The sequence below is a fragment of the Salmo trutta genome, chromosome 10 (assembly GCF_901001165.1).
Source record: "Salmo trutta chromosome 10, fSalTru1.1, whole genome shotgun sequence".
NCBI lineage: Eukaryota > Metazoa > Chordata > Actinopteri > Salmoniformes > Salmonidae > Salmo > Salmo trutta.
Genome location: NC_042966.1, coordinates 30,636,956 through 30,664,305, shown reverse-complemented (window position 1 = coordinate 30,664,305; position 27,350 = coordinate 30,636,956). Strand labels below are relative to the sequence as shown.

The 27,350-nt window shown below is 44.2% G+C and overlaps 1 protein-coding gene across 20 annotated transcripts in view; it reads left to right on the top strand.

The window, feature by feature from the left end:
• LOC115201553 (neurexin-1a) overlaps positions 1-27,350 on the top strand; it is a 539,338-nt gene that overhangs the window by 191,406 nt on the left and 320,582 nt on the right. For all 20 annotated transcript variants that reach the window (XM_029765293.1, XM_029765279.1, XM_029765275.1 and 17 more), the window contains 4 exons: positions 7,500-7,766; positions 7,894-8,068; positions 25,714-25,844; positions 26,019-26,271. In XM_029765293.1, coding sequence (XP_029621153.1) covers positions 7,500-7,766; positions 7,894-8,068; positions 25,714-25,844; positions 26,019-26,271 — 826 coding nt within the window. The remainder of the gene's footprint in view (positions 1-7,499; positions 7,767-7,893; positions 8,069-25,713; positions 25,845-26,018; positions 26,272-27,350) is intronic.

Sequence of the window (27,350 nt, the reverse complement as noted above, 5' to 3'; positions counted from 1 at the left end):
CATTTTGGATTTGTGTGTGCCAATGTAAATTGTTTTCACCCCGTAACATAAGGAATACAAGAAATGTTACACTGCATTTCTTTCTGAGATCTCTATACAAAAAAAACATACAGCTAGATCCAGGATTCTTACAGGGTTTCTTACAAGTTCAATGTCTAATTTAACTGATTAATGTTTAATATATGATATAACGACAACTTAGACTGCCATAAATGCAAGGACAGAAATGGTATGTTTTATGTCACACGATTTTGGACAAATCCGTCAAGACACCAACCATGATAAAGGGTTAAACATAGGTTTTAAATCAACTAGTGAATTTTAATGAATATAGCTATGATTTCCCCTTATATCTTAATGCAATGACATGAAAAACATTTGCAGATTATTATCAATGACTTATCAACAGCTGTAACAAGTTGTCCAGCGTAGGAAATACTCACTGTTACCCTAGTCTATAGAAAGACCCATTTATACTATAGTAAACTGTATATAATACAGTACACTACAGCAAATACTACATTCTGCAAAAACACTACAGTGAATGCTACAGTAAAATCCACAAAAACACTACAGTGAATACTATAGTATTCCTAGCATAGCATACACTATAGTACTTTTTCATGTGGGTAGGTCTTGTTATAGCCCTACTGTAGGCAATAGTACCCTGTTGTGACCTTTGAGCAGAGTGACAACCTCTCTGCAGCATCCTGATTTGTCTGTTGGATAACATGTAAACATAAACCTCCACTCAGGTCAGTTCAGCCTGGCTCTGCTCTGTATGTTAGCAGTGGTCTGAGGTTCATGAAATATGAGCCCTATGCTGTAGGCAGTGGTCCCAGGATGATGACATGTGAGCCTTGATCTGTAGGCAATGGTCGCAGGAAGATGACATATGAGTCTTGATCTGTAGGCAATGGTCACAGGAAGATGACATATGAGCCTTGATCTGTAGGCAATGGTCGCAGGATGATGACATATGAGCCCTGTTCTGTAGGCAATGGTCCCAGGATGATGACATGTGAGCCTTGATCTGTAGGCAATGGTCGCAGGAAGATGACATATGAGTCTTGATCTGTAGGCAATGGTCACAGGAAGATGACATATGAGCCTTGATCTGTAGGCAATGGTCGCAGGATGATGACATATGAGCCCTGTTCTGTAGGCAATGGTCAAAGGAAGATGACATATGAGCCTTGATCTGTAGGCAATGGTCGCAGGAAGATGACATGAGTCTTGATCTGTAGGCAATGGTCACAGGAAGATGACATATGAGCCTTGATCTGTAGGCAATGGTCGCAGGATGATGACATATGAGCCCTGTTCTGTAGGCAATGGTCGCAGGAAGATGACATATGAGCCTTGATCTGTAGGCAATGGTCGCAGGAAGATGACATATGAGCCTTGATCTGTAGGCAATGGTTGCAGGATGATGACGTATGACATATGAGCAGTGAACAAGCAGAAGCAAGTTGCCTTAGCAACTCTGATTGATGACATGTGCCTGGGCATAGTGCGCACACGCACACAGACACACAGTCACACAACCAACCAGTCACACATTCACACTCTCCATCTCATGTGCCATGTTTCAGAATATGTCTGCAGGTCCCAGTTCTAGCTGCTGCTGTACTATTCTGTTGTGATGACAAAACACCAGTGCTGTAATAGCCCAGATGTCATGGCCCCAGTCTGATGACAAATTAGTGCACCATTCTCCTTTATTTTCTCTCTCTCTCTCTCTCTCTCTCTCTCTCTCTCTCTCTCTCTCTCTCTCTCTCTCTCTCTCTCTCTCTGTCTCTCTCTCTCTCCCCTTCAGCTCCTCTATAGAGATATCATCCACCTCCCACCCACCCTCCCTCTCTCCCTCCCCCCTCCCACCCTCTCTAACACTCCTGCCAAGAGATTATTGTCAAATCGGTTTTGTTTCCTTCCCAATAGGTTTCATCTACACTCTGAGAAAAAATAGTTCCGAAAGGGTTCTTTGCAGTGGGATAGGGTTCTATAACATCCTTAGAACTATTTTTGGAAGAAAGGGTTCTTTGCAGTGGGATAGGGTTCTATAACATCCTTAGAACTATTTTTGGAAGAAAGGGTTCTTTGCAGTGGGATAGGGTTCTATAACATCCTTAGAACTATTTTTGGAAGAAAGGGTTCTTTGCAGTGGGATAGGGTTCTATAACATCCTTAGAACTATTTTTGGAAGAAAGGGTTCTTTGCAGTGGGATAGGGTTCTATAACATCCTTAGAACTATTTTTGGAAGAAATGGTTCTTTGCAGTGGGATAGGGTTCTATAACATCCTTAGAACTGTTTTTGGAAGAAAGGGTTCTTTGCAGTGGGATAGGGTTCTATAACATCCTTAGAACTGTTTTTGGAAGAAAGGGTTCTTTGCAGTGGGACAGGGTTCTATAACATCCTAAGAACTGTTTTTGGAAGAAAGGGTTCTTTGCAGAGGGACAGGGTTCTATATATCCTAAGATCAGTAGAACCATATACTGTATCATATTTCCAAGCATTGTCTATTGCGGGGTGATTTCAGAATGTAATGTTTTAAAGTGTGTTTTTGCATGTACATTTAATGCTACACAAAGGGACAGCTCTAGCAGGGAAGAAATTTGACCAACTTCCACTTGTAAAAGTGGAATCCTATGACAGTGCCACAGAAAGTCACTGAACTCTTCAATAAGGCCATTCTACTGCTACTGTTTGTCTATGGAGATGGCATGGCTGAAATAGCCAAATACTTCATTTGATGGGGTGTATACATTGTGTATATGTAATATTTTGTCATAAATAATTACATTTTAAAGGTTAGTAAGGCTGGTGGAACCTTTCATAGTGTGTTCTAGAAAGAATGTTTAGATGATAAAATGGTTATTTAAAATGGTCTTTTTTTCTAAGAGTGTATTTTCATGGCATATTTTTAAACACAGCTTGAAAATTGCACCTGGCACTGTTACAGATTTTTCAATGCCCTTTTATCAAGCTGTTATTGATACAATTTCTTGAAAGAGATAAGATGAACTGTATCCAGTTCTGTGTATATTGCCTCATGCCAGTGCCCCACTCTTCAAACTGTTTTTGATTCTTGAAAGAGATAACATGATTTAAGATGACATGAAGGTTAGAAATATAAAAACTATCCAGACAATTCAGATAGATGTCTGTACACTGTACCCCTTTGTTTAAGTTTAGTGTAGTGTAGTGTAATCTAGTATAGTGTTTATTTTTTGCTTTTTTTGAGCTGTTCGAGCCATAATATGGACTTGGTATTTTACCAAATAGGTCTATCTTCTGTATACCACCCCTACCTTGTCACAACAACTGATTGGCTCAAACATATTACAGTAAGAAGGAAATAAATTACACACATTAACTTTTAACAAGGCACACCTGTTAATAGTAAAGCATTCCAGGTGACTACCTCATGAAGCTGGTTGAGAGAATGCCAAGCGTGTGCAAAGCTGTCATCAAGGCAAAGGGTGGCTACTTTGAAGAACCTCAAATATAAATATAACACTTTTTTGGTTACTATATGATTCTATATGTGTTATTCCATAGTGTTGATGTCTTCACTATTATTCTACAATGCAGAAAATAGTAAAAATGAAGAAAAACCCTGTAAGGAGTAGGTGTGTCCAAACTTTTGACAGGTACTGTATATTTACAGAAACCCATTTTTTACATTTACATTTTAGTCATTTAGCAGACGCTCTTATCCAGAGCAACTTACAGTAGTGAATGCATACATTTCATACATTTTTTTTTCTTCCGTACTGGTCCCCCGTGGGAACCCTTATAGATTAAGTCATTAAAACAGTTATAATGACCACTTCTTCTAACATGTCTTGGCAGCTCTCCCCGTTTCTAACGGTGTATACTCACTAAAACCTAATTGACTCTGAGGTGCTTAAAGATAATGTGTGGATAATGCAGTCTGTGCAATCAGGAGAGCCAGCTACACTACTATGTGTCCCAAATGGCACACTGTTTCCTACAAAGTGCACTACTTTTGACCAGTGCCCATATAAAACATGCCTAACTTTCTTACTGTCTGTCAGTATCCACAAAACTTGGCACATATTTTCAGATACCTACACACAGCGTCATACAACTTATCAGGTAGGGACGATTGTTCAATTGGTACATTTTATTCAGGGCAGTACGGTACTGTAAGATGATGCTTGTCATCAGTGTTTAGTGGATTTTTCCTTCTTAATGGCCTGGTATTTAATAAAGTAGTGCTGATTCAACTTTAGGCTAGCTGCTGTGTCTCTGTTGTCCTGGTTTGCGTCCCATATAGTACCCTATTCCCTATGTAGTGCATTACTTTTGACCAGAGCCCTAATGACCCTTGTTTAAAATTAGGGCACTACATAGGAAATAGGTGGCATTCTGGGACATAAACTCTGTAGTTCTGCTGTCAGCTCCTGTGGAGTGCATTGTGTCTCTGAGGTTAGTGTGTAGTCTGATAATGCATTGCGTGTGTGTGTGTGTGTGTGTGTGTGTGTGTGTGTGTGTGTGTGTGTGTGTGTGTGGGAGCCTGATGAATTTAGATGTTTGTGGATTGGTAGTGAGAGGCACATCCATCATCAGCAGGGTATATTTTAATCAGGTTTCCTGCTGAGGCCTTAATCAGCGTTTTTACTGCAACACCTGCATCGTGTACAGCTGTTAGCTCTCATTACTCTCATCTCTCACTTCACACACACTTAGTCACCTCCCTCCCTCCCTCCACACAACATACCCACCCACCCACCCTCCCTCCCTCCCTCCACACAACATACCCACCCACCCACCCACCCACCCACCCACCCACCCTCCCTCCCACCTTCCTTCCTTCCTACCTACCTACCTACCTCCACACACCTCCCTATCTATCTACCTACCTACCTACCTCCACACACTTACCTACCTACCTCCCTACCTACCTACCTACCTCCCTACCTACCTACCTCCCTACCTACCTACCTACCTCCCTACCTACCTACCTACCTACCTCCACACACCTCCCTATCTATCTACCTACCTACCTACCTCCACACACTTACCTACCTACCTCCCTACCTACCTACCTCCCTACCTACCTACCTCCCTACCTACCTACCTCCCTACCTACCTACCTACCTACCTCCCTACCTACCTACCTCCACACACCTCCCTATCTATCTACCTACCTACCTACCTCCACACACCTCCCTATCTATCTACCTACCTACCTACCTCCACACACCTCCCTATCTATCTACCTACCTACCTACCTACCTCCACACACTTACCTACCTACCTCCCTACCTACCTACCTACCTACCTCCCTACCTACCTACCTCCCTACCTACCTACCTCCCTACCTACCCACCTACCTACCTCCACACACCTCCCTATCTACCTACCTACCTACCTACCTACCTCCACACACCTCCCTATCTATCTACCTACCTACCTACCTCCACACACTTACCTACCTACCTACCTCCCTACCTACCTCCCTACCTACCTACCTCCCTACCTACCTACCTACCTACCTACCTGCCTACCTACCTACCTCCCTACCTACCTACCTACCTACCTACCTACCTACCTACCTACCTCCACACACCTCCCTATCTATCTACATACCTACCTACCTCCACACACTTACCTACCTACCTCCCTACCTACCTACCTACCTCCCTACCTACCTACCTCCCTACCTACCTACCTCCCTATCTATCTACCTACCTACCTCCACACACCTCCCTATCTATCTACCTACCTACCTACCTCCACACACTTACCTACCTATCTACCTACCTACCTACCTCCACACACTTACCTACCTACCTCCCTACCTCCCTACCTACCTACCTACCTACCTACCTACCTACCTACCTACCTCCCTACCTACCTACCTCCCTACCTACCCACCTACCTACCTCCACACACCTCCCTATCTACCTACCTACCTACCTCCACACACCTCCCTATCTATCTACCTACCTACCTACCTCCACACACCTCCCTATCTATCTACCTACCTACCTACCTCCACACACTTACCTACCTACCTCCCTACCTACCTACCTCCCTACCTGCCTACCTACCTCCCTACCTACCTACCTACCTACCTCCACACACCTCCCTATCTATCTACCTACCTACCTACCTCCACACACCTCCCTATCTATCTACCTACCTACCTACCTCCACACACTTACCTACCTACCTCCCTACCTACCTACCTACCTACCTACCTCCCTACCTACCTACCTACCTACCTCCCTACCAACTACCTACCTACCTACCTACCTACCTACCTACCTACCTACCTACCTACCTACCTACCTCCACACACCTCCCTATCTATCTACCTACCTACCTACCTCCACACACTTACCTACCTATCTACCTACCTACCTACCTCCACACACCTCCCTATCTATCTACCTCCCTACCTACCTCCACACATCTCCCTATCTATCTACCTACCTACCTACCTCCACACACTTACCTACCTATCTACCTACCTACCTACCTCCACACACTTACCTACCTCCCTACCTACCTACATCCCTACCTACCAGGGCCGTAACTACATATGAGGACACCGAGGTCCGAACCCCACCCTCCCTCCCACCTACCTACCTACCTCCACACACCTCCCTATCTATCTACCTACCTACCTCCACACACTTACCTACCTACCTCCCTACCTACCTCCCTACCTACCTACCTCCCTACCTACCTACCTCCCTACCTACCTCCCTACCTACCTACCTACCTACCTACCTACCTCCCTACCTACCTACCTCCCTACCTACCTACCTCCACACACTTACCTACCTACCTCCCTACCTACCTATCTCCCTACCTACCTACATCCCTACCTACCTACCTCCCTACCTACCTACCTACCTCCCTACCTACCTCCCTACCTACCTACCTACCTACCTCCCTCCCTACCTACCTACCTACCTCCCTACCTACCTACCTCCCTATCTATCTACCTCCCTACCTACCAGGGCCGTAACTACATATGAGGACACCGAGGTCCGAACCCCATTGATTTTGATAATCACTTTCACTCAGATATCATATTATCATGGCATAAGTCAAAAATGTCTCCCTCTGTGAGAATTAGATTATATTTTTCTATCCCAGTGGTAAGTTAATGTGTAGCGGCTAATTGTATAGCTACAGTAATAGGCTATGTGTTTGTAGATGGACTGATGTGATGTCTTGGCTAGGGGGGGGTTAGAGTTCTGCAAACAGAATTCTGACATACACACACACTCCCAAACAGGGGTTGCATACAAAATGGCACACTTTAAAGTGCATTATCTTTGGCCAGTAGTGCATTATTCACAGAAAAGTGTCAATTTCCGGTCATACACTTCCAAAAATTGCTTTTGTCCGAAATGGCACCCTCTTCCCTGTACTGTATAGTGCACTACTTTTGGCCATATGGATTTAACTTTTTCTCCCTTACCCTACCCTTTCCTCCCTGCATCAACCTAGGTTGTGTATAAAAACAACGACGTGCGACTCGAGCTCTCCAGGATGGCCAAACAAGGTGATGCCAAAATGAAGGTTCACGGCATTGTGGCTTTTAAATGCGAGAACGTGGCGACCCTTGACCCCATCACCTTTGAGACTCCCGGGTCCTTCATCACGCTCAACAAGTGGAACGCCAAGAAGACGGGCTCCATCTCCTTCGACTTCCGCACCACAGAGCCTAACGGGCTTCTCCTCTTCAGCCACGGCAAGCCCAAACAGGCTCCCAAGGTGACTTCCCTATTATGTTATTTTATTTATTTTATTGCCTCATGATTATTTTTGAAAATGTTTGACTATAAAGTGTGTTGTGATTTTAAATGCACTTTAAATAAAGAATGATGGGATTTAATTCAAGGATTCCAAGAGCCCCCTGACGCTGAAGGTGGACTTCTTTGCCATCGAGATGCTGGATGGCCACTTGTATCTTCTGCTGGACATGGGGTCAGGGACCACCAAGACCAGAGCCGTCAACAAGAAGGTCAACGATGGGGAGTGGTACCACGTAGACTTCCAACGGGACGGACGATCAGGTAATAACGTTTTATTTTGCTGTTATTGGTGTGATGGATTTTGGAGGAGGCCATGGTGCCGTGATTTGAGTCTTTAATCCTCGTAAGGGTTTCCTGCCCTCTCTTCCACTGTGTGTAGACATAGTAGGAATTCTGTCTGATAACTGAAAACATTTAGTCTGACTGCTGAGCGAGTTTCGTCTGACAATTGAGGGACATCCAAATATGGATGACATTGTAATGGTGATGAATAAATGAAGCTACATTACCTCAAACAGTCACCATATTATCATGCCAGTAAGGCAATCCCTCTCCCTGTCTTCTCTCCCACTGTGTCCTCAGTGCCTCTCCGAGCATCCAGTGTTATACACACACACACACACACACACACACACACACACACACACACACACACAGCCCCTCCGAGCCCCCAGTGAAACCATTTTCTGATCCCTGTTGATTTGCTTATCTAAGCAGCAATTTGTTAGCGTGTGTTCACAGCCAAGGCCCTGGCAATGTCACGGTGCAAATTACATACGCCCCCCAACCATGTTTACTGCTCCTTCTCCACTAGTGGGAATTACATTAACTGTTTCAATACTCCATGAAGCCACACAGAGCAGAGCCATACAGCTACACACACACACGCATCCAAGCACGCATCCACGCACGCATCCACGCACGTATCCACGCACGCATCCACGCACGCATCCACGCACGTATCCACGCACGCATCCACGCACGCATCCACGCACGCATCCACGCACGCATCCACGCACGCATCCACGCACGCATCCACGCACGCATCCACGCACGCATCCACGCACGCACACACTATTGAGTAGGAGGTCAGGCTACACTACAGAACCATCACAGCTGTGGCCTTGTTCATGTTACTGACTACTCTAGCACAGAGAGGAGAGGAAGAGAGGAGGGTAGATGTGTGTGTGTGGGAGGGTAGAGGTGAGGAGGAGAGAGGAGGGTGGAAGTGTGTGTGTGGGGGGGGTAGAGATGAGGAGGAGAGAGGAGGGTGGAAGTGTGTGCGGGGGGGTAGAGGTGAGGTGGAGAGAGGAGGGTGGAAGTGTGTGTGTGAGGTGAGGAGGAGAGAGGAGGGTGGAAGTGTGTGTGGGGGGGTAGAGGTGAGGAGGAGAGAGGAGGGTGGAAGTGTGTGTGTGAGGTGAGGAGGAGAGAGGAGGGTGGAAGTGTGTGTGTGGGGGGGTAGAGATGAGGAGGAGAGAGGAGGGTGGAAGTGTGTGTGGGGGGGTAGAGGTGAGGTGGAGAGAGGAGGGTGGAAGTGTGTGTGTGAGGTGAGGAGGAGAGAGGAGGGTGGAAGTGTGTGTGGGGGGGTAGAGGTGAGGAGGAGAGAGGAGGGTGGAAGTGTGTGTGGGGGGGTAGAGGTGAGGTGGAGAGAGGAGGGTGGAAGTGTGTGTGTGAGGTGAGGAGGAGAGAGGAGGGTGGAAGTGTGTGGGGGGGGGTAGAGGTGAGGAGGAGAGAGGAGGGTGGAAGTGTGTGTGTGTGTGGGGAGATAGAGGTGAGGAGGAGAGAGGGGGGTGGAAGTGTGTGTGTGGTGTGGGGGGGGGGGTAGTGGTGAGGAGGAGAAATTTAGAAACCTTTTAGCAGAACATTTTTTGTCAAACATTTCAGGCACATAATAATTATGTTGTGTGAACCAAAAGCAACAGCAATCATTTGACTCCTCCTGTGACATGGTAGACCAACGGTGTTGCACTGTGTCGAGACAGGCGACCAAACCCACTGGATGTATCATGTTATCACAATTAGATTTGCTACCCTATTATCCCTCTGTTTAACTGTATCTTTCATCCCTCCCTCCCTCCCTCCCTCCCTCTCTCCCTCCATACACATGTTTTTTCCTTGTTGTCAGTGACTCTCCAAAGCCTCACTTCTCTCTTTCTTCCTCCTTTTTTCTCCTTCTCCGCTCTGCCCGAGTTTCCATGGAAACGGGAGAGAACAGGTCTCTCTCTGTCTCTCTCCTCCCCTCTCTCTCTCTCTCTCGTAAACTCTCTGTCCATTTATTTTTCATTCCTTACTTAATTTCTCTCTCCATCTCTCTCCCTTTCTCTCTTTCTCTCCTTCTCTGTTTCTCTTTCTGTTTCTCTCTCTCTCTCTCTCGCTCTCTGTCTCTTGCTCTCTCTCTGTCTCTCTTTCTCTTTGTCTCTTTCTCTTTGTCTCTCTCTCTGTCTCTCTCTCTCTCTGTCTCTCTTTCTATGTCTCTCTCTCTTTCTCTTTGTCTCTTTCTCTCTTTCTCTTTGTCTCTGTCTCTCTCTGTCTCTCTCTCTCTCTGGACTGAGACAGTTACTGCACAGTGTTACGCTGAGCTCAGCACTAATTTCAAAATCATGTTTTTTCTACTCTCCCTCCTCAAATCTGAAGTCTGGACAGTGTTAGCTGGGAAACTCAGGAGATTGGAGAGGAGAGAGGAGAGGAGAGATAGGGGAGGAGAAGGGGAGGCTAGGGTTACTCTTATGGTGTGGAAGTCTACTCTCAAAATAGCTGTGGCTAGAGAATGTGTTTGCCATGTAGATACTGAATTGCAGCTTTCACATACAGTATAAGCATACATTGAAAAGTGATGTTTTTTTCAAAATATAAACCTCCTTAAACTTCCTGGCATTTCATAGATAATGTGAAAGTAAAAATATAAAAGGCATTTTGCAACTAAATGTTTTCTCTCAAACGCTACATGGTATCTAAAAATATACGTTTTTAACTGTGTTGCCATGCTGAGTTGTGTGCAGGATGTGGGCCTTGTGAACTGTACAACACATACATTAACTACTTTAATGCATTTACATGTAGTTGCACACAGTGCACGGTCTTCATGCATTTAGTACCTAATGCATATTTTATTGTGTGTGCCACATGAAAAAACTCTACAGTTTACTTTAAATATACTACTGTATTTACTATAGAATTATTGAGTAAACTGTAGTGTACTGTAGAATACTATACTAAACACTATAATAACCTTCGATCATGTGTAGTACTTACTATAGAATGTTGTAGAATACTGTAGAAAATTATACTAAATATTTTGGTATTATCCGGAAAAAACACACTGTAGTAAATACTACAGTAATGTCCACAAAAACACTACTTTGTTACTTAAATACCACATTACTTAATTTGCATATACAATGCCCATTCCCCTTCCCCGTATCCCAATTTGTGCCACCCATAAGTGAGAAACATGCATACCAAGTATAGACTATTGTGTTCCGTACAGGTTATAGAAAAGAGCAGAAGCGCTGAACTATCTGTTCAGACCTACCTACCTACAGGTTATAGAGAATTTGCTATTTTAGTATTTCTCAAGTAGGTTATCTCAGGGATAAAGTCTACACTTCTATGACAAAGATAATACAACTTTATAGTAAATCCTACAGTAATGTCAGCTAAAACACTATAATAAATACTACAGTATAGTACAGTCCGCAATAACAAATGGTACCGTATTCCCTAAATATTTTCCTACTTTTAAGCCAGGGCCCACAGGGCCATTTTGAATGTTGCCTCTCTACAGTATAGTAAAGTTTTCTATTTAAACTATACTACAGTAAATGCTACAGTATTGTTTTTGCAGACTTTAGTCTGTAGTTCTTTTGCAGACTTTAGTCCATAAAAACACTACAGTGAATACTACAGTAAAGTCTGAAAAACACTACAGTGAATACTTTAGAATTTATACCATAATATTGGGGAGTATTTTTCATGTGGGAGGACGTACACTACATTACCAAAAGTATGTGGACACCTGCTCGTCGAACATCTCATTCCAAAGTCATGGGAATTAATATGGACTTGGTACCCCGTTTGCTGCTATAACAGCCTCCGTTCTGGGAATGCTTTCCACTAGATATTGAAACATTGCTGCGGGGACTTGCTTCCATTCAGCCACAACAGCATTAGTGAGGTCGGGCATTGATGTTGAGTGATTATACCTGGCTCCAAGTCGGCGTTCCAATTCATCCCAAAGGTGTTCGATGGAGTTGAGGTCAGGGCTCTGTGCAGGCCAGTTAAGTTCTTCCACACCGATCTCGACAAACCATTTGTGTATGGACCTTTGTGCACAGGGGCATTGTCATGCTGAAACAGGAAAGGGCCTTCCCCAAACTGTTGCCACAAATTTGGAAGAACAGAATTGTCTAGAATGTCATTGTATGCTGTAGAGTTAAGATTTCCCTTCACTGGAACTTAGGGGCCTAGCCCAAACCATGAAAAACAGCCCCAGACCATTATTCCTCCTCCACCAAACTTTACAGATACCATTATGCATTCGGGCAGGTAGCGTTCTCCTGGTATCCACCAAACCCAGATTCGTCCATCGGACTGCCAGATGGTGAAGTGTGATTCATCACTCCAGAGAAGGCGTTTCCACTGCTCCAGAGTCCAATGGCGACAAGCTTTACACCACTCCACCCGACGCTTTGCATTGTGCATGGTGATCTTAGCCTTGTGTGCTGCTGCTTAGCCATGGAAAACCATTTCATGAAGCTCCTGACGAACAGTTATTGTGCTGACATTGCTTCCAGAGGCAGTTTGGAATTCGGTAGGCAGTGTTGCAACCGAGGACAGACTGTTTTTACGTGCTACGTGCTTCAGCACTCAGCGGTCCCGTTCTGTGAGCTTGTGTGGCCCACCACTTCTTGGCTGAGGTGTTGTTGCTCCTAGACGTTACCACTTCACAATAACAGCGTTACAGTTGACCAGGACAGCTCTAGTAGGCCAGACTTTTGACGAGCTGACATGTTGGAAAGGTGACATCCTATGACGGTGTCACGTTGAAAGTCACTGAGCTCTTCAGTAAGGTCATTCTACTGCCAATGTTTGTCTATGGAGATTTCATGGCTGTGTGCTCGATGTTATACACCTGTCAGCAAACCTGTGTGGCTGAAATAGCCAAATCCACTAATTTGAAGCGGACCCCACATACTTAATTGTTTTTTTATAGTCTATATTAAGTCAGGCACTGTCGCTAGGGCAATACGTAATACTGTGTTTGTAATTAGAGTAAGTCAGGCTTTGTTAATCCTAAACCAAACCTTTGAAGATTAGACCTCATATGCATTCTTGCCTAAAAAAATAATATATATATATATATATATATATATATATATATATATATATTTCAGTCTCAAACTAAATAGTATACAGTTTGTTACCACAGGAGTGTTGATTACCATCATCTGTTGTACACAGCAAGCAAACCTGGAGGCTAGAAACTGGGAAATGTTTTTTTCACTGCTAGAGAAGAAAGTTAAAAACTTCAGAGTTAAAACATATCAAGAGACATATTCCCACTATTCCTGTTTGTGACGGCGACTTGATCAAGTGGATACAAGGATGTCAGTTGGATGCCAGTCTCATGTTATTGCTATGCTTGTCACGCTTCCCTATAGTCTACCTGGTTTCCGGTTTCAGACGCAGTCAGACAGACACCGTACAGTCCTTAGAACAGAGTTTAATGGTAGGTGGGCTCCCGTGTGGCGCTGTGGTCTAAGACACTTCATCTCAGTGTAAGAGGCGTCGCTGCAGTACCTGGTTTGAATCCAGGCTGCATCACATCTGGCCGTGATTGGGAGTCCCATAGGGTGGCGAACAATTGGCCCAGGTTTGGCCGGTGTAGGTCGTCATTGTAAATTAGAATTTGTTCTGAACTGGCTTGCCTGGTTAAATAAAAAAACATGCTGAACACTCTTTTAACACGAAGCCTGATCCCAGATCTTTTATCCCTGGTCTTTCCATCACCTATGGCCATTGTCACAAGATGGCATACACAGATCTAGGGCCAAGTTATCAAGCCCTGCCTGTTGTCAAAGTGCAGAGTTGTTCCCCCTCCCACCCCCAACCGCAGAGCCCTTTCTTTGGCAATGACCCTACCTTTCAATAATTAATCAAATGAAAGTAATGTTTGAAGAATTTAATAATAAATTAATCCACAGGGCATCAGCCAACAAAGCACAGTTGGTCCCAGGAGTGAGTGAGTCACGACGCTGCATATGGCACCGTGCTGGGATTTTCATCTGGCTGTTCCCATGTTTTATTAATACGCACACACTCACACACCGCAGAAACGTGTCTCTCACCAACAACAGTGCAACAAAAGCAGCCCAGCCAGCCCATAAAGGCTTCCGCCTTGATCAGTCGCCATGGTGCTACTTCAGTTAGAGTTTTGTGTTACAGAGAGATGGCGACAATGGTGGATTAATGATGACTTCACTGCACAGACTTTCTTTTGATCCTGACAATTATGACACTGTTATGATGTAGCAGAAAAGCTGTAGCTCCATCATCCATTGCCAGTGCATGCTTCACTCAGTCGCCATAGACGGATGATGATAACGGTGAATTATTGATGATGTTATTACTGCACTTTTGCTGCTTTTCGGCTGTAAAGGGGGTGTGGTATATGGCCAATATACCACGGCTAAGGGCTGTTCTACGCACGGCACAACGCGGAGTGCCTGGATTCAGCCTTTAGCCGTGGTATATTGGAGCAGGTACACTGGATCCATGGCCCAGTGAGACATTGGTGCCGGCCATGTAGATGGAAATAGAAAAGCCTGAGCCTTTGGGTAAAACACTGGGGTAAATCCTGTATGGAAATACACCATGAGAGATCAATCTGAAAGCCTCAGGATCACTTTGTCTGTGTCCCAAAAGGCCACTGTATTCCCTATATAGTGCACTACTTTTAAACCAGGGCCCATAGGTCCATTTGGAATGCAGCCTCTTTTTTGGTGGCACTTTTCTTGAAAGGTGCGTCCTGACAGTTCCATAACAAATGAAAGTAAAAATAAATAAATAATCTGAAATAATACTACCTGTAAATACATTCACCAGTAAACACAGACTCCCACGAGAGAGTGAGTCATCATTAAGCTGTAACAAATTATTTTTGTTATCGTCATGTTTTTCACAATATTAAGACACTGTTATATGACACACAGTTCAAGGAAAGTGCAACCTTATTCCTTCCATGCTCTTCCTCACAGATCACACACACGCACGCAGGCACACACACACACACACACACATGGAAAGTATTACCTCATTCCTTCCATCCTCTTCCTCAGGGAGGAAGGGAGAGAGGAAGGGGATTTGGAAGCAGTGTGAGTCCGTAAATGGATTCTGACAGTCTAATACTTGAGAGACGAGAAAAAGCAATTTTTGTTCTGTACTGTAAATGCTCTTGAAAACTATTTACGGGATTGTGTCAACAGTGGACTAATGAACAACATTCTAAAATATAGTTTAAGGGAACTATCCCTTTAAAACCCCCTAGAGTCAATTGACATACGTCACACGATGATGTCATTTTGAATATGTCCCTGTGTGTTTATGCTAGAGACTTGACGTTTCTTGTACTAGCTGCAGCTCAATCCCCTGTTTCTGCCGATATAAAGGTTGTGCCTACTCCATAACATGAGGCTTGCAAAAGCGCCCTTTTTCTACACATGAGAGGATCCGGGCAAGAAAGTCGTCACGAAATTGTTTGTAAAACCCGAGCCGTGTGAGCTACAAACTCCTAAGATGACACTCTCACTAACACAACATTGTCGGTTGTTTGGCTCTACGACATCTCCAAGCTTTACGGGAGTCGTCTGAATTCGCTGACGTCCTCATTTCAAAGAGATCTTCTCACAAAACTGACTGTCCAGACCGATCCTGTCACAAGTGTCGTTGAAGAGATGAGACCAAGGCGCAGCGGGTACCGGAATACTCATACTTTAATAAATTATATAAAGTGAGTAACGGAAAAAACAAGAAACAGGAACGACAGCTAACAGATTTGCAGGCTAACATAACGCAGTGCAAATACAACTACCCACAAAAACCCAAACCAAACACACACCTATATATAGGACTCTCAATCAGAGGCAACTAGCAACACCTGCCTCCAATTGAGAGTCCAACACCCAAACCTAAACATAGAAAAACTAAACTAGACAGAACGTAGAAAACATAGAAAACACAAACCCTCTGCCACGTCCTGACCAAAACTAATACAATTACTCCCTCTGCTGGTCAGGACGTGACAGATCCGTTAGAGCTACAAGGTATTGGTTGTTCTGCTCTACGACACACTAACTTCAGGGGAGTCATCTGACGGTAACCCAGGCTGGAGAAAATTCTAAAAGAGAATAGGGGGGTAAAATGTTCCATGAATAACATGACCAATCATGCATCTGAATTATGATTTACAGTTTTCTTACACTGTATTTCTATTCCAGAATCTGACATTGCTCGTTCTAATATTTCTATATTTCAAATTTATTTTTTGTATACATTTTTGGGATTTGCATGTATAGTTTTGTATTGTTAGGTATTACTTCACTGTTGTAGCTAGGAACATAAACATTTCACTACACCTGCGATAACATCTGCAAAATATGTGTAGGCGACCAATACAATTCTGTTTGCCATTCAAGCAAGAATATCAGAAATGTTTTAATCTCAGGTTAACAGACAATCGTATCATAACTAGTATCGTAGCATCTGTCAACAGACTGTGGGATGCCATGACTTAACAGACTGTGGGATGCCATGACTCAACAGACTGTGGGATGCCATGACTCAACAGACTGTGGGATGCCATGACTTAACAGACTGTGGGATGCCATGACTCAACAGACTGTGGGATGCCATTACTTAACAGACTGTGGGATGCCATGACTTAACAGACTGTGGGATGCCATGACTTAACAGACTGTGGGATGCCATGACTTAACAGACTGTGGGATGCCATGACTTAACAGACTGTGGGATGCCATGACTTAACAGACTGTGGGATGCCATGACTTAACAGACTGTGGGATGCCATGACTTAACAGACTGTGGGATGCCATGACTTAACATACTGTGGGATGCCATGACTTAACAGACTGTGGGATGCCATGACTTAACAGACTGTGGGATGCCATGACTTAACAGACTGTGGGATGCCATGACTTAACAGACTGTGGGATGCCATGACTTAACAGACTGTGGGATGCCATGACTTAACAGACTGTGGGATGCCATGACTTAACAGACTGTGGGATGCCATGACTTAACATACTGTGGGATGCCATGACTTAACAGACTGTGGGATGCCATGACTTAACAGACTGTGGGATGCCATGACTCAACAGACTGTGGGATGCCATGACTTAACAGACTGTGGGATGCCATGACTCAACAGACTGTGGGATGCCATGACTCAACAGACTGTGGGATGCCATGACTCAACAGACTGTGGGATGCCATGACTCAACAGACTGTGGGATGCCATGACTCAACAGACTGTGGGATGCCATGACTCAACAGACTGTGGGATGCCATGACTTAACAGACTGTGGGATGCCATGACTCAACAGACTGTGGGATGCCATGACTTAACAGACTGTGGGATGCCATGACTTAACAGACTGTGGGATGCCATGACTTAACAGACTGTGGGATGCCATGACTTAACAGACTGTGGGATGCCATGACTTAACAGACTGTGGGATGCCATGACTTAACAGACTGTGGGATGCCATGACTTAAAACCTGTTACATCTAGGGGGCAGTAATTTCACGGCTGGATAAAAAACGTACCCGATTTAATCTGATTATTAGTCCTGCCCAGAAACTGGAATATGCATATAATTATTAGCTTTGGAGAGAAAACACTCCAAAGTTTCTGAAACTGTTTGAATGGTGTCTGTGAGTATAACAGAACTCCTATGGCAGGCAAAAACCTGAGATGCTTCTGTTCAGGAAGTACCCTGTCTGAACATTTCTTGCCCTTCTTTATTATCTCTGTCGTTTACAAAGGATCTCTGCTCTCACGTGACACTTCTCACGTCAACAATGGAGTCTCACAGCCCGGGAAAAACAGGAATGATGTCATTCAAAGCCCTGGCTGAAGCACACGAGAGCAAATGCTGAGTGGTCAGTCAATGGACTAAGCCTTAGGCGCGTGACACGCCCCGCCCCCGGCTTTTGTTTTTTTCCTCAGTTTACAGACAGGCAGATTCCCGGTCGGAATATTATCGCTTCTCTACGAGATAAATTGCATAAATATTGGTTTTAAACAGCGGTTGACATGCTTCGAAGTACGGTAATGGAATATTTCGAAATTTTTTGTCATATTTTGCGTCATGCTCGTGGCCGAGATTTAGCGTTGGGATAGTGTCTAGAACGCACGAACAAAACGTCGCTGTTTGGATATAACGATGGATTATTTGGGACCAAACCTACATTTGTTATTGAAGTAGAAGTCCTGGCAGTGTATTCTGATGAAGAACAAGCAAGGTAAGAACATTTTTCTTATAGGAAATGTGATTTTGGTGAAGGCTACACTGGGTGGGTGTCTAAATAGCTAGCCCTGTAACGCCGGGCTATGTACTTACATTATTGCAAAATGTGCTTCATCCGAAAAGCTATTTTAAAATCGGACATATCGAGTGCATAGAGGAGTTCTGTATCTATAATTCTTAAAATAATTGTTATGCTTTTTGTGAACGTTTATCGTGAGTAATTTAGTAAAATCACCGGAAGTGTTCGGTGGGAATGCTAGTTCTGAACGTCACATGCTAATGTAAAAAGCTGGTTTTTGATATAAATATGAACTTGATTGAACAGACATGCATGTATTGTATAACACAATGTCCTAGGTGTGTCATCTGATGAAGATCATCAAAGGTTAGTGCTGCATTTAGATATGGTTTGGGTTTATGTGACATGATATGCTAGCTTGAAAAATGGCTGTGTGATTATTCCTGGCTGGGTACTCTGCTGACATAATCTAATGTTTTGCTTTCGCTGTAAAGCCTTTTTGAAATCGGACAGTTTGGTTAGATAAAGGAGAGTCTTGTCTTTAAATAGCTGTAACATAGTCATATGTTTGAAAAGTGTAAGTTTTCGGATTTAGAGGAGTTTGAATTTCGCGCCCCGCCCATCATTGGATATTGGAGCAGACGTTCCGCTAGCGGAACGTGTAGATGTAAGAAGTTTTAACAGACTGTGGGATGCCACCTGCGTGCTTAGTCCCCTCCTGTACTCCCTGTTCACCCATGACTGAATGGCAGCGCATGACTCCAACACCATCAATAAGTTTGTAGACAACATGACGGTGGTAGGCCTGATCACTGAATACAATGAGACAGCCTTCAATGATGATGCAAAGAGCTGGCAGTGCGGTGCCAGGACAACAACTTCTCCCTCAACGTCAGCAAGACAAAGGAGCTGATCGTGGACTACAGGAAATGGAAGGCCTAGCATGACCCCATCCACATCGACGGGGCTGTTGTGGAACAGGTCGAGTGCTTCAAGTTCCTTGGTGTCCACATCACTAAGCATCTACCATGGTCCACACACATTAACACAATCGTGAAGGGCATGACAATGCCTCTTCCCCTCAGGAGGCTGAAAGGATTTGTCATGGGCCTTGAGATCCTCAAAAAGTTCTACAGATGCACCGTTAAGAGCATCTTGACTGGCTGCATCACCGCTTGGTGTTGCAAAATCCTAGAGGAAAACCTGGTTCAGTCTGCTTTCCAGCAGACACTGGGAGACAAATTCACCTTTCAGCAGGACAATAACCTTGAGGCAAATCCAATGCCGCACATTACTGAGTACCACGCTCCATATTTTCAAGCATAGTGGTGGTTGCATCATGTTATGGGTATGCTTGTAATTGTTAAGGACTGAGGAGTTTTTCAAGATAAAAAAGAAACGGATTGGAGCCACAGGCAAAATCCTAGAGGAAAACCTGGTTCAGTCTGCTTTCCATCAGACACTGGGAGATGATTTTACCTTTCAGCAGGACAATAACCTAAAACACAAGGCTAAATATGCACTGGAGTTGCTTACTAAGATGACATTGAAGGTTCCTCAGTGGCCTAGTTACAGTTTTGACTTAAATTGGCTTGAAAATCTATGGCAAGACTTGAAAATGTCTGTCTAGCAATGATCAACAATCAACTTGACAGAGATTTAAGATTTATATTAAGAATAATGTTCAAATTTTGTCCAATCCAGGTGTGCAAAGCTCTTAGAGACTTACCCAGAAAGACTCACAACTGTAATCCCTGCCAAAACATATTCTAACATGTATTGACTCAGGGGGTTGAATACTCAGGGGGTTGAATACTCAGGGGGTTGAATACTGAGGGGGTTGAATACTCAGGGGGTTGAATACTCAGGGGGTTGAATACTCAGGGGGTTGAATACTCAGGGGGTTGAATACTCAGGGGGTTGAATACTTACAGTATGTAATCAAGATATATTCATGTTTTATTTTTACAAACTTTAGGATTTTTCTTCCACTTTGACATTAGAGTATTTTGTGTAGGTCGTTGTAAAAAAAAAAAGACTATTAAATCAATTTAATCCCACTTTGTAACACAACAACATGTGGAAAAAGTCAAGGGGTGTATAGACAGTATGGACAGTATATGACGAGGAAAGGTGAGTACAGCAGTAGTTATATAGGATGAGCCTTGACTACAATACATATGGAGTGACTGTATATCTAACTGTAGATCTATCTGTCTGTATCATTTATTATACGCCACTTTTAAAGAGGTCCATCTGATGGGGGCACAACACTGAATTGCGTATTGTCTACAGTGTACTGCGAGTTTGTCTGACTAAATGGATGTAAGTGGAAGATTAGACGGGAGATGTCAGCATCTTTCAGACGTCTTCTCTGAGTGGTGCTCCCTTTCCTGTTGTCACTTGTCACATTTCTGTAAGTGTGTAAACAAAGTCAAGCTATGTTTAAGTCACAAGGCAACATGGCACTATACAGTCCCCTTAGGTGGCTAGTAATATCTACACGCCGATGACATGAATAGGATAACACTGTTAGATTTACCTATAGCTACTGCTTGGGAATTATTTATAGTGAAAAGGGATGGAGGGAGGCAAACGTCTTAGTAAAAGGCAGAGAAATGAAGGGAGGAGGAGGCGGAGCAGGAAGAGGAGGATAGATAAAGAACATAATGGCTGTGTAAAGAGAAAAAGAATGAGGGAGGAGAAGATGATGACAGATAAGACAAAAGAAGAACCTAGAGGGCGGAGGAAGAAATATTGTCTCAGAGAGATATGTAGCAAATAGAATTTCTTAAAACTACGAACATAATGATAATGACAACATGCTGCTGTGTAGAGAATCCCATTACTGGCTCCATATTGCCTAAGTGCCATTACTGGCACCCTATTCCATTCATAGTGAACTACTTTTGACCAGAACCCTATTGGCCTATGGTGCCATTTGGAACACGTTAATTGACTTCCCTCAAGCCACACTGTCAAATCAAATCAAATCAAATTGTATTGGTCACATACACATGGTTAGCAGATGTTAATGAGAGTGTAGTGAAATGCTTGTGCTTCTAGTTCTGACCATGCAGTAATATCTAACAAGTAATCTAACAATATCACAACAACAAAGGAATGAATAAGAATATGTACATATAAATATATGAATGAGCGATGGCTGTGCAGCATAGGCAAGATGCAGTAGATGGTATAGAGTACAGTATATACATATGAGATGAGTAATGTAGGGTATGTAAACATTATATAAAGTGGCATTGTTTAAAGTGACTAGTGATACATTTATTACATCCAATTTTTTATTATTAAAGTGGCTAGAGATTTGAGTCAGTATGTTGGCAGCAGCCACTCAATGTTAGTGATGGCTGTGTAACAGTCTGATAGCCTTGAGATAGAAGCTGTTTTTCAGTCTCTCGGTCCCAGCTTTGATGCACCTGTACTGACCTCGCCTTCTGGATGATAGCGGGGTGAACAGGCAGTGGCTCGGGTGGTTGTTGTCCTTGATGATCTTTTTGGTCTTCCTGTGACATTGGGTGGTGTAGGTTTGCTGGAGGGCAGGTAGTTTGCTCCCAGTGATGCGTTGTGCAGACCTCACTACCCTCTGGAGAGCCTTACGGTTGTGGGCGGAGCAGTTGCCGTACCAGGCGGTGATACAGCCCGACAGGATGCTCTCGATTGTGCATCTGTAAAAGTTTGTGAGTGTTTTGGTGACAAGCCAAACTTCTTCAGACTCCTGAGGTTGAAGAGGCGCTGTTGCGCCTTCTTCACCACGCTGTCTGTGTAGGAGGACCATTTCAGTTTGTCAGTGATGTGTACACTGAGGCACTTGAAGCTTTCCACCTTCTCCACTATTGTCCCGTCGATGTGGATAGGGTGGTGCTCCCTCTGCTGTTTGCTGAAGTCCAAAATCATCTCCTTTGTTTTGTTGACGTTGAGTGTGAGGTTATTTTCCTGACATCACACACTGTAGGCCGTCTCGTCGTTGTTGGTAATCAAGCCTACCACTGTAGTGTTGTCTGCAAACTTGATGATTGAGTTGGAGGCGTGCATGGCCACGCAGTCATGGGTGAACAGGGAGTACAGGAGAGGGCTGAGAATGCATCCTTGTGGGGCCCCAGTGTTGAGGATCAGCGGAGTGGAGATGTTGTTTCCTACACTCACCACCTGGGGGCGTCCCGTCAGAAAGTCCAGGACCCAGTTGCACTGGGCGGGGTCGAGAACCAGGGTCTCGAGCTTAATGACGAGTTTGGAGGGTACTATGGTGTTGAATGCTGAGCTGTAGTTGATGAACAGCATTCTTACATAGGTATTCCTCTTGTCCAGATGGGTTAGGGCAAGTTGGGGCGGGGCAGCAGGTAGCCTAGTGGTTAAGACTGTTGGGCCTGTAACCAAAAGCTCACTGGTTTGAATCCCCAAACTGACTAGGTGAAAAATCTGTCTGCGTCCTTGAGCAAGGCACTTAACCCCAATCCTCCTGTAAGTGGCTTTGGATAAGAGTGTCTGCTAAATCATATAAAACATGAATGTACAGTCCACCACACATGCTCGTTAGTTTTACTATCCTTGTGGGGACCAAACAATTGATTCCCATTCAAAATCCTTTTTTCCCTAACCCGAACCCTAAACCTAACCCTAAACCTCTAATCCTAATCCTAAACCTAACCCTTAACCCCCTGGTGAAATGTCACGTCTTGTCCGAAATGTCCTTGTTTTACTATCCTTGTGAGGACTTATGGTCCCCTCAAGGATAGTAAAACCAAACACACACACACACACACACACACACACACACACACACACACACACACACACACAGGGTTATCCATATGAGTGCCAGAGTATGAACTTCCCTTTTCCCAGTTAATGAGTGTGATGTAGTGGTTAGTGGTCTCGTTAGCCCTAACATGAAGGGAGGAGGTCTGGCTGCATGATGGGTGGCCCTGCCAAGTGCCTGAGGCTTGGAAGCTCGGTCGCAGGTAGCAGCACACCAGCTGTGGCTAGAGGGAGGGAGAGGGGGTGGTGTGTGTGTGTGTGTGTGTGTGTGTGTGTGTGTGTGTGTGTGTGTGTGTGTGTGTGGTCAAAGGGGAGGTTCTAGGGACAGATGCCCAGGTCGGGACCATGTGGAAGGAGCTGGAAGGTGTTAGACGGAATAGGTTAATCACTGTGCAGACCAGCATCCTTTTGTTTGTGTGTGTGTGTGTGGTCGGTCAGAGGGGATGTTCTGGAAACAGATGCCTGGGGTTGGGAGCCTGTGGAAGGAGCTGGAAGGTGTTAGGGTGTGGAGGTTAATCACTGTGCAGACCAGCCTCCTTAGCTGTCACCTTGGTAAATGGACACTAGGTAATGGAGAGGGTAGCTAGCTGGGGCTTAGGGTGTAGCATATAGAACACACCAGAGATGCTAGCTAGATAATAGAGTGACTGTTTTGGATGGTTATTTTTAAGCAATAGTTGCTAGGGTCTTGGGGGCAGGGGCTGGCTCACATTGGATGCAGACCTACAGTAGAACCAGCCTGTGTAGCAAAGAACATAGCAACTCAGGTAAAATGGATGCTAGGTAATAGTGGGGCGGAGGCTGGCTTAACTTGGCAATAGAAATTGGACCAGTCTGTAGCAAAATGGATGCTAAGTAATACCTAGGTAATTTAGCTGGTGCTGTGACTGGAGCTTGCTCACCTTGGCTAAAGTCGAGAGACATACTGTAGCGTATTACAAATCAGGGATAAAATGGAAGCTAAGCTTACTAGCTAATATAGGAATGGCCATATTTCTCCCAGCCAGTGGGGCTGGCTAACATTGGTGTTAGAACAGCACAGTGACTCAGTGGGGAAATGGATGATAGAGCTCCAAAGCTCTATGAGAGACTGTTTTGGATTGTCACTGCTTATTTCCTTTTGTTCATTCAGGAAATATAAGACCCTATACTGGTGTGTTGTTTCCCCAAAACTCCGGCCAGCCCCAGTGAAAATCCATGTGTAGTTTGGGACATCTTTCAGTAGCAAAACAATCGGGCTATTAGGAACAAATCAACACTATGCTGTTACGCACGTACACACGTACACATATACGCATGCACACACACGCACACACACGTACGTAACGGTCCAGTGGTTTTCCCTAAGGCATTGAGGCCATATAACTTAGCTGGTTGATATCTACCACAGTGTGCATTTGTCAATCAAAAAGTGAATTACTACTATGAGAAGACAAATATCCTTACCTCTCCATCACATTTCTCTCTACTTTCTCTTTCTCTTTCCCCCAAACCTCACTCCCCCCTCTCCCTCCCTCCCTTACAGTCCAGTCATGTCCGCCGTTGTTTACCGCGCTCCACATCCAGAATTAAAGCTGAATGAGAGTGATAAATCAAGGAGAGGGAAATTCACTAACTCTCTCCACCGGGTTTATGTGTTGGAGAGAGAGAGACAGATGGGAACACAGGAGAGAGAAAGAGAGGGAGAGAGAAACACAGAGAAGGAAAGGGGATAACTAAAAAGGGAGATGGAGAGAGAGCGAGGGAGGGTGAGGGCGAGAGAGAGCGAGAGAGAGGGCGAGAGCGAGAGAGAGAAAGGAGCGAGAGAATCAAGCTTCAGTTCGTTAATCACTCTGAAAAGATGGCCAAGATGGGGTTTGTTGTTTGGTTCGGCTCTGAAAATGATAGAGGGTGTGAGGGGGCGTCCATTTTTCTCTCCTTTCTTTACCCCCTCTGTTATTCTTTTATGACCGCTGCTGTATAGATAAAGGAGATTTACAATGGGGGGAAGTACAAGGAGACTAGAATGGAGAGTTACTTCTATGGGATCACAGATTACTAATTGGCCTCGGCTTGCAGTCATCTATATGACTTACGTGCTGTATGAACCACAGACCTGGGTTCAAATACTATAAAAAAAGACTATCTGTGCTTGACTGAGTTTGCTTGGCTTAATGGAATTAATAGGAGAGTCGAAAAAGTGCAAACCTGGCTAGAGCGAAAGTATTTTAAATATTTTGAGTAGTATTTGAAGCCAGGTATGTTTAACGTTCATTCCAGAAGAAGAATATCCCAACCCTGTAATTAAACGTCTTGCTCCATATGTATTGAACCATTTATTCATTCATCTGGTTTTTATTGGTGTTTTTGCAGCTGTAGTTCCGTTGACATGTGAATAACATACAGTATATTAACAGTTGTTTATTGATTGATGCGTGTGTTACATTCAGGATCCATCTTGTCCATAATAACGAATCAACTGAATTGAAATGGAATTGAATCCATCCCCCAACGAAGTGTTACACTTCAACACTTCATCCTCCCAAAATTCTTACACCAACCCTCTCCCCGTCTCCACCCAGGTACCATCTCCATCAACACCCAGCGGCAGGCCTACACGGCCCCAGGAGAGAGTGAGATCCTGGATCTGGATGATAACCTGTACCTGGGAGGACTACCAGAGAATAAACTAGGCCTGGTCTTCCCCACAGAAGTACGTTACGATAGGATTGGATTTCAGTATTGTAAAGGGGCGTATATACCCGTTTCGGTTGAGTTTCTGAAAGAAGATCAAACAATACATTTCTGTTACATTATCACACAATAGTTTGTGCACTTTAATTTCTGTTAGTCATTTTATTAACCAATGTTTAATCCACTTCTTTAGGTGTGGACGGCTCTCCTGAACTATGGCTACGTGGGCTGCATCCGGGACCTGTTCATCGATGGCCAGAGTAAAGATGTCCGCCGCATGGCCGAGGTTCAGAAGGCTGCCGGAGTCAAACCATCCTGCTCTAAAGAGCCGCCCAAGCAGTGCCTGTCAAACCCATGTCAGAATAACGGTGTCTGCCGGGAGGGATGGAACCGTTACGTCTGTGACTGCTCAGGGACGGGATACCTGGGACGCTCCTGTGAGAGGGGTAAGACATCAGGTTTTTAAATAGTTCTGTATTTCATCTGTTTCTGGTTTTGATGAATGGCTATTTGTAAAGAGTTTTGTGACTCCTGTGATAGACACATCCCGTGTTTAAATTGATTGGTTGATTGGTTAGTTGCTGGAGGTTGGGATTGAGATCAAGATCAAGATTGTTTACATAGTTCTGACAATGCTTGTGTAAAAATAAAGTCTTGTTTGTTGAAAGGTCTCTGTATTGTAGTGCTGACTAGTTTGTTGAAAGGTCTCTGTATTGTAGTGCTGACTAGTTTGTTGAAAGGTCTCTGTAGCGTAGTGCTGACTAGTTTGTTGAAAGGTCTCTGTATTGTAGTGCTGACTAGTTTGTTGAAAGGTCTCTGTATTGTAGTGCTGACTAGTTTGTTCAAAGGTCTCTGTATTGTAGTGCTGACTAGTTTGTTGAAAGGTCTCTGTATTGTAGTGCTGACTAGTTTGTTGAAAGGTCTCTGTAGCGTAGTGCTGACTAGTTTGTTGAAAGGTCTCTGTAGCGTAGTGCTGACTAGTTTGTTGAAAGGTCTCTGTATTGTAGTGCTGACTAGTTTGTTGAAAGGTCTCTGTAGCGTAGTGCTGACTAATTTGTTGAAAGGTCTCTGTATTGTAGTGCTGACTAGTTTGTTGAAATGTCTCTGTATTGTAGTGCTGACTAGTTTGTTGAAAGGTCTCTGTAGCGTAGTGCTGACTAGTTTGTTGAAAGGTCTCTGTAGCGTAGTGCTGACTAGTTTGTTGAAATGTCTCTGTATTGTAGTGCTGACTAGTTTGTTGAAAGGTCTCTGTAGCGTAGTGCTGACTAGTTTGTTGAAAGGTCTCTGTAGCGTAGTGCTGACTAGTTTGTTGAAATGTCTCTGTATTGTAGTGCTGACTAGTTTGTTGAAAGGTCTCTGTAGCGTAGTGCTGACTAGTTTGTTGAAAGGTCTCTGTAGCGTAGTGCTGACTAGTTTGTTGAAAGGTCTCTGTAGCGTAGTGCTGACTAGTTTGTTGAAAGGTCTCTGTAGCGTAGTGCTGACTAGTTTGTTGAAAGGTCTCTGTAGCGTAGTGCTGACTAGTTTG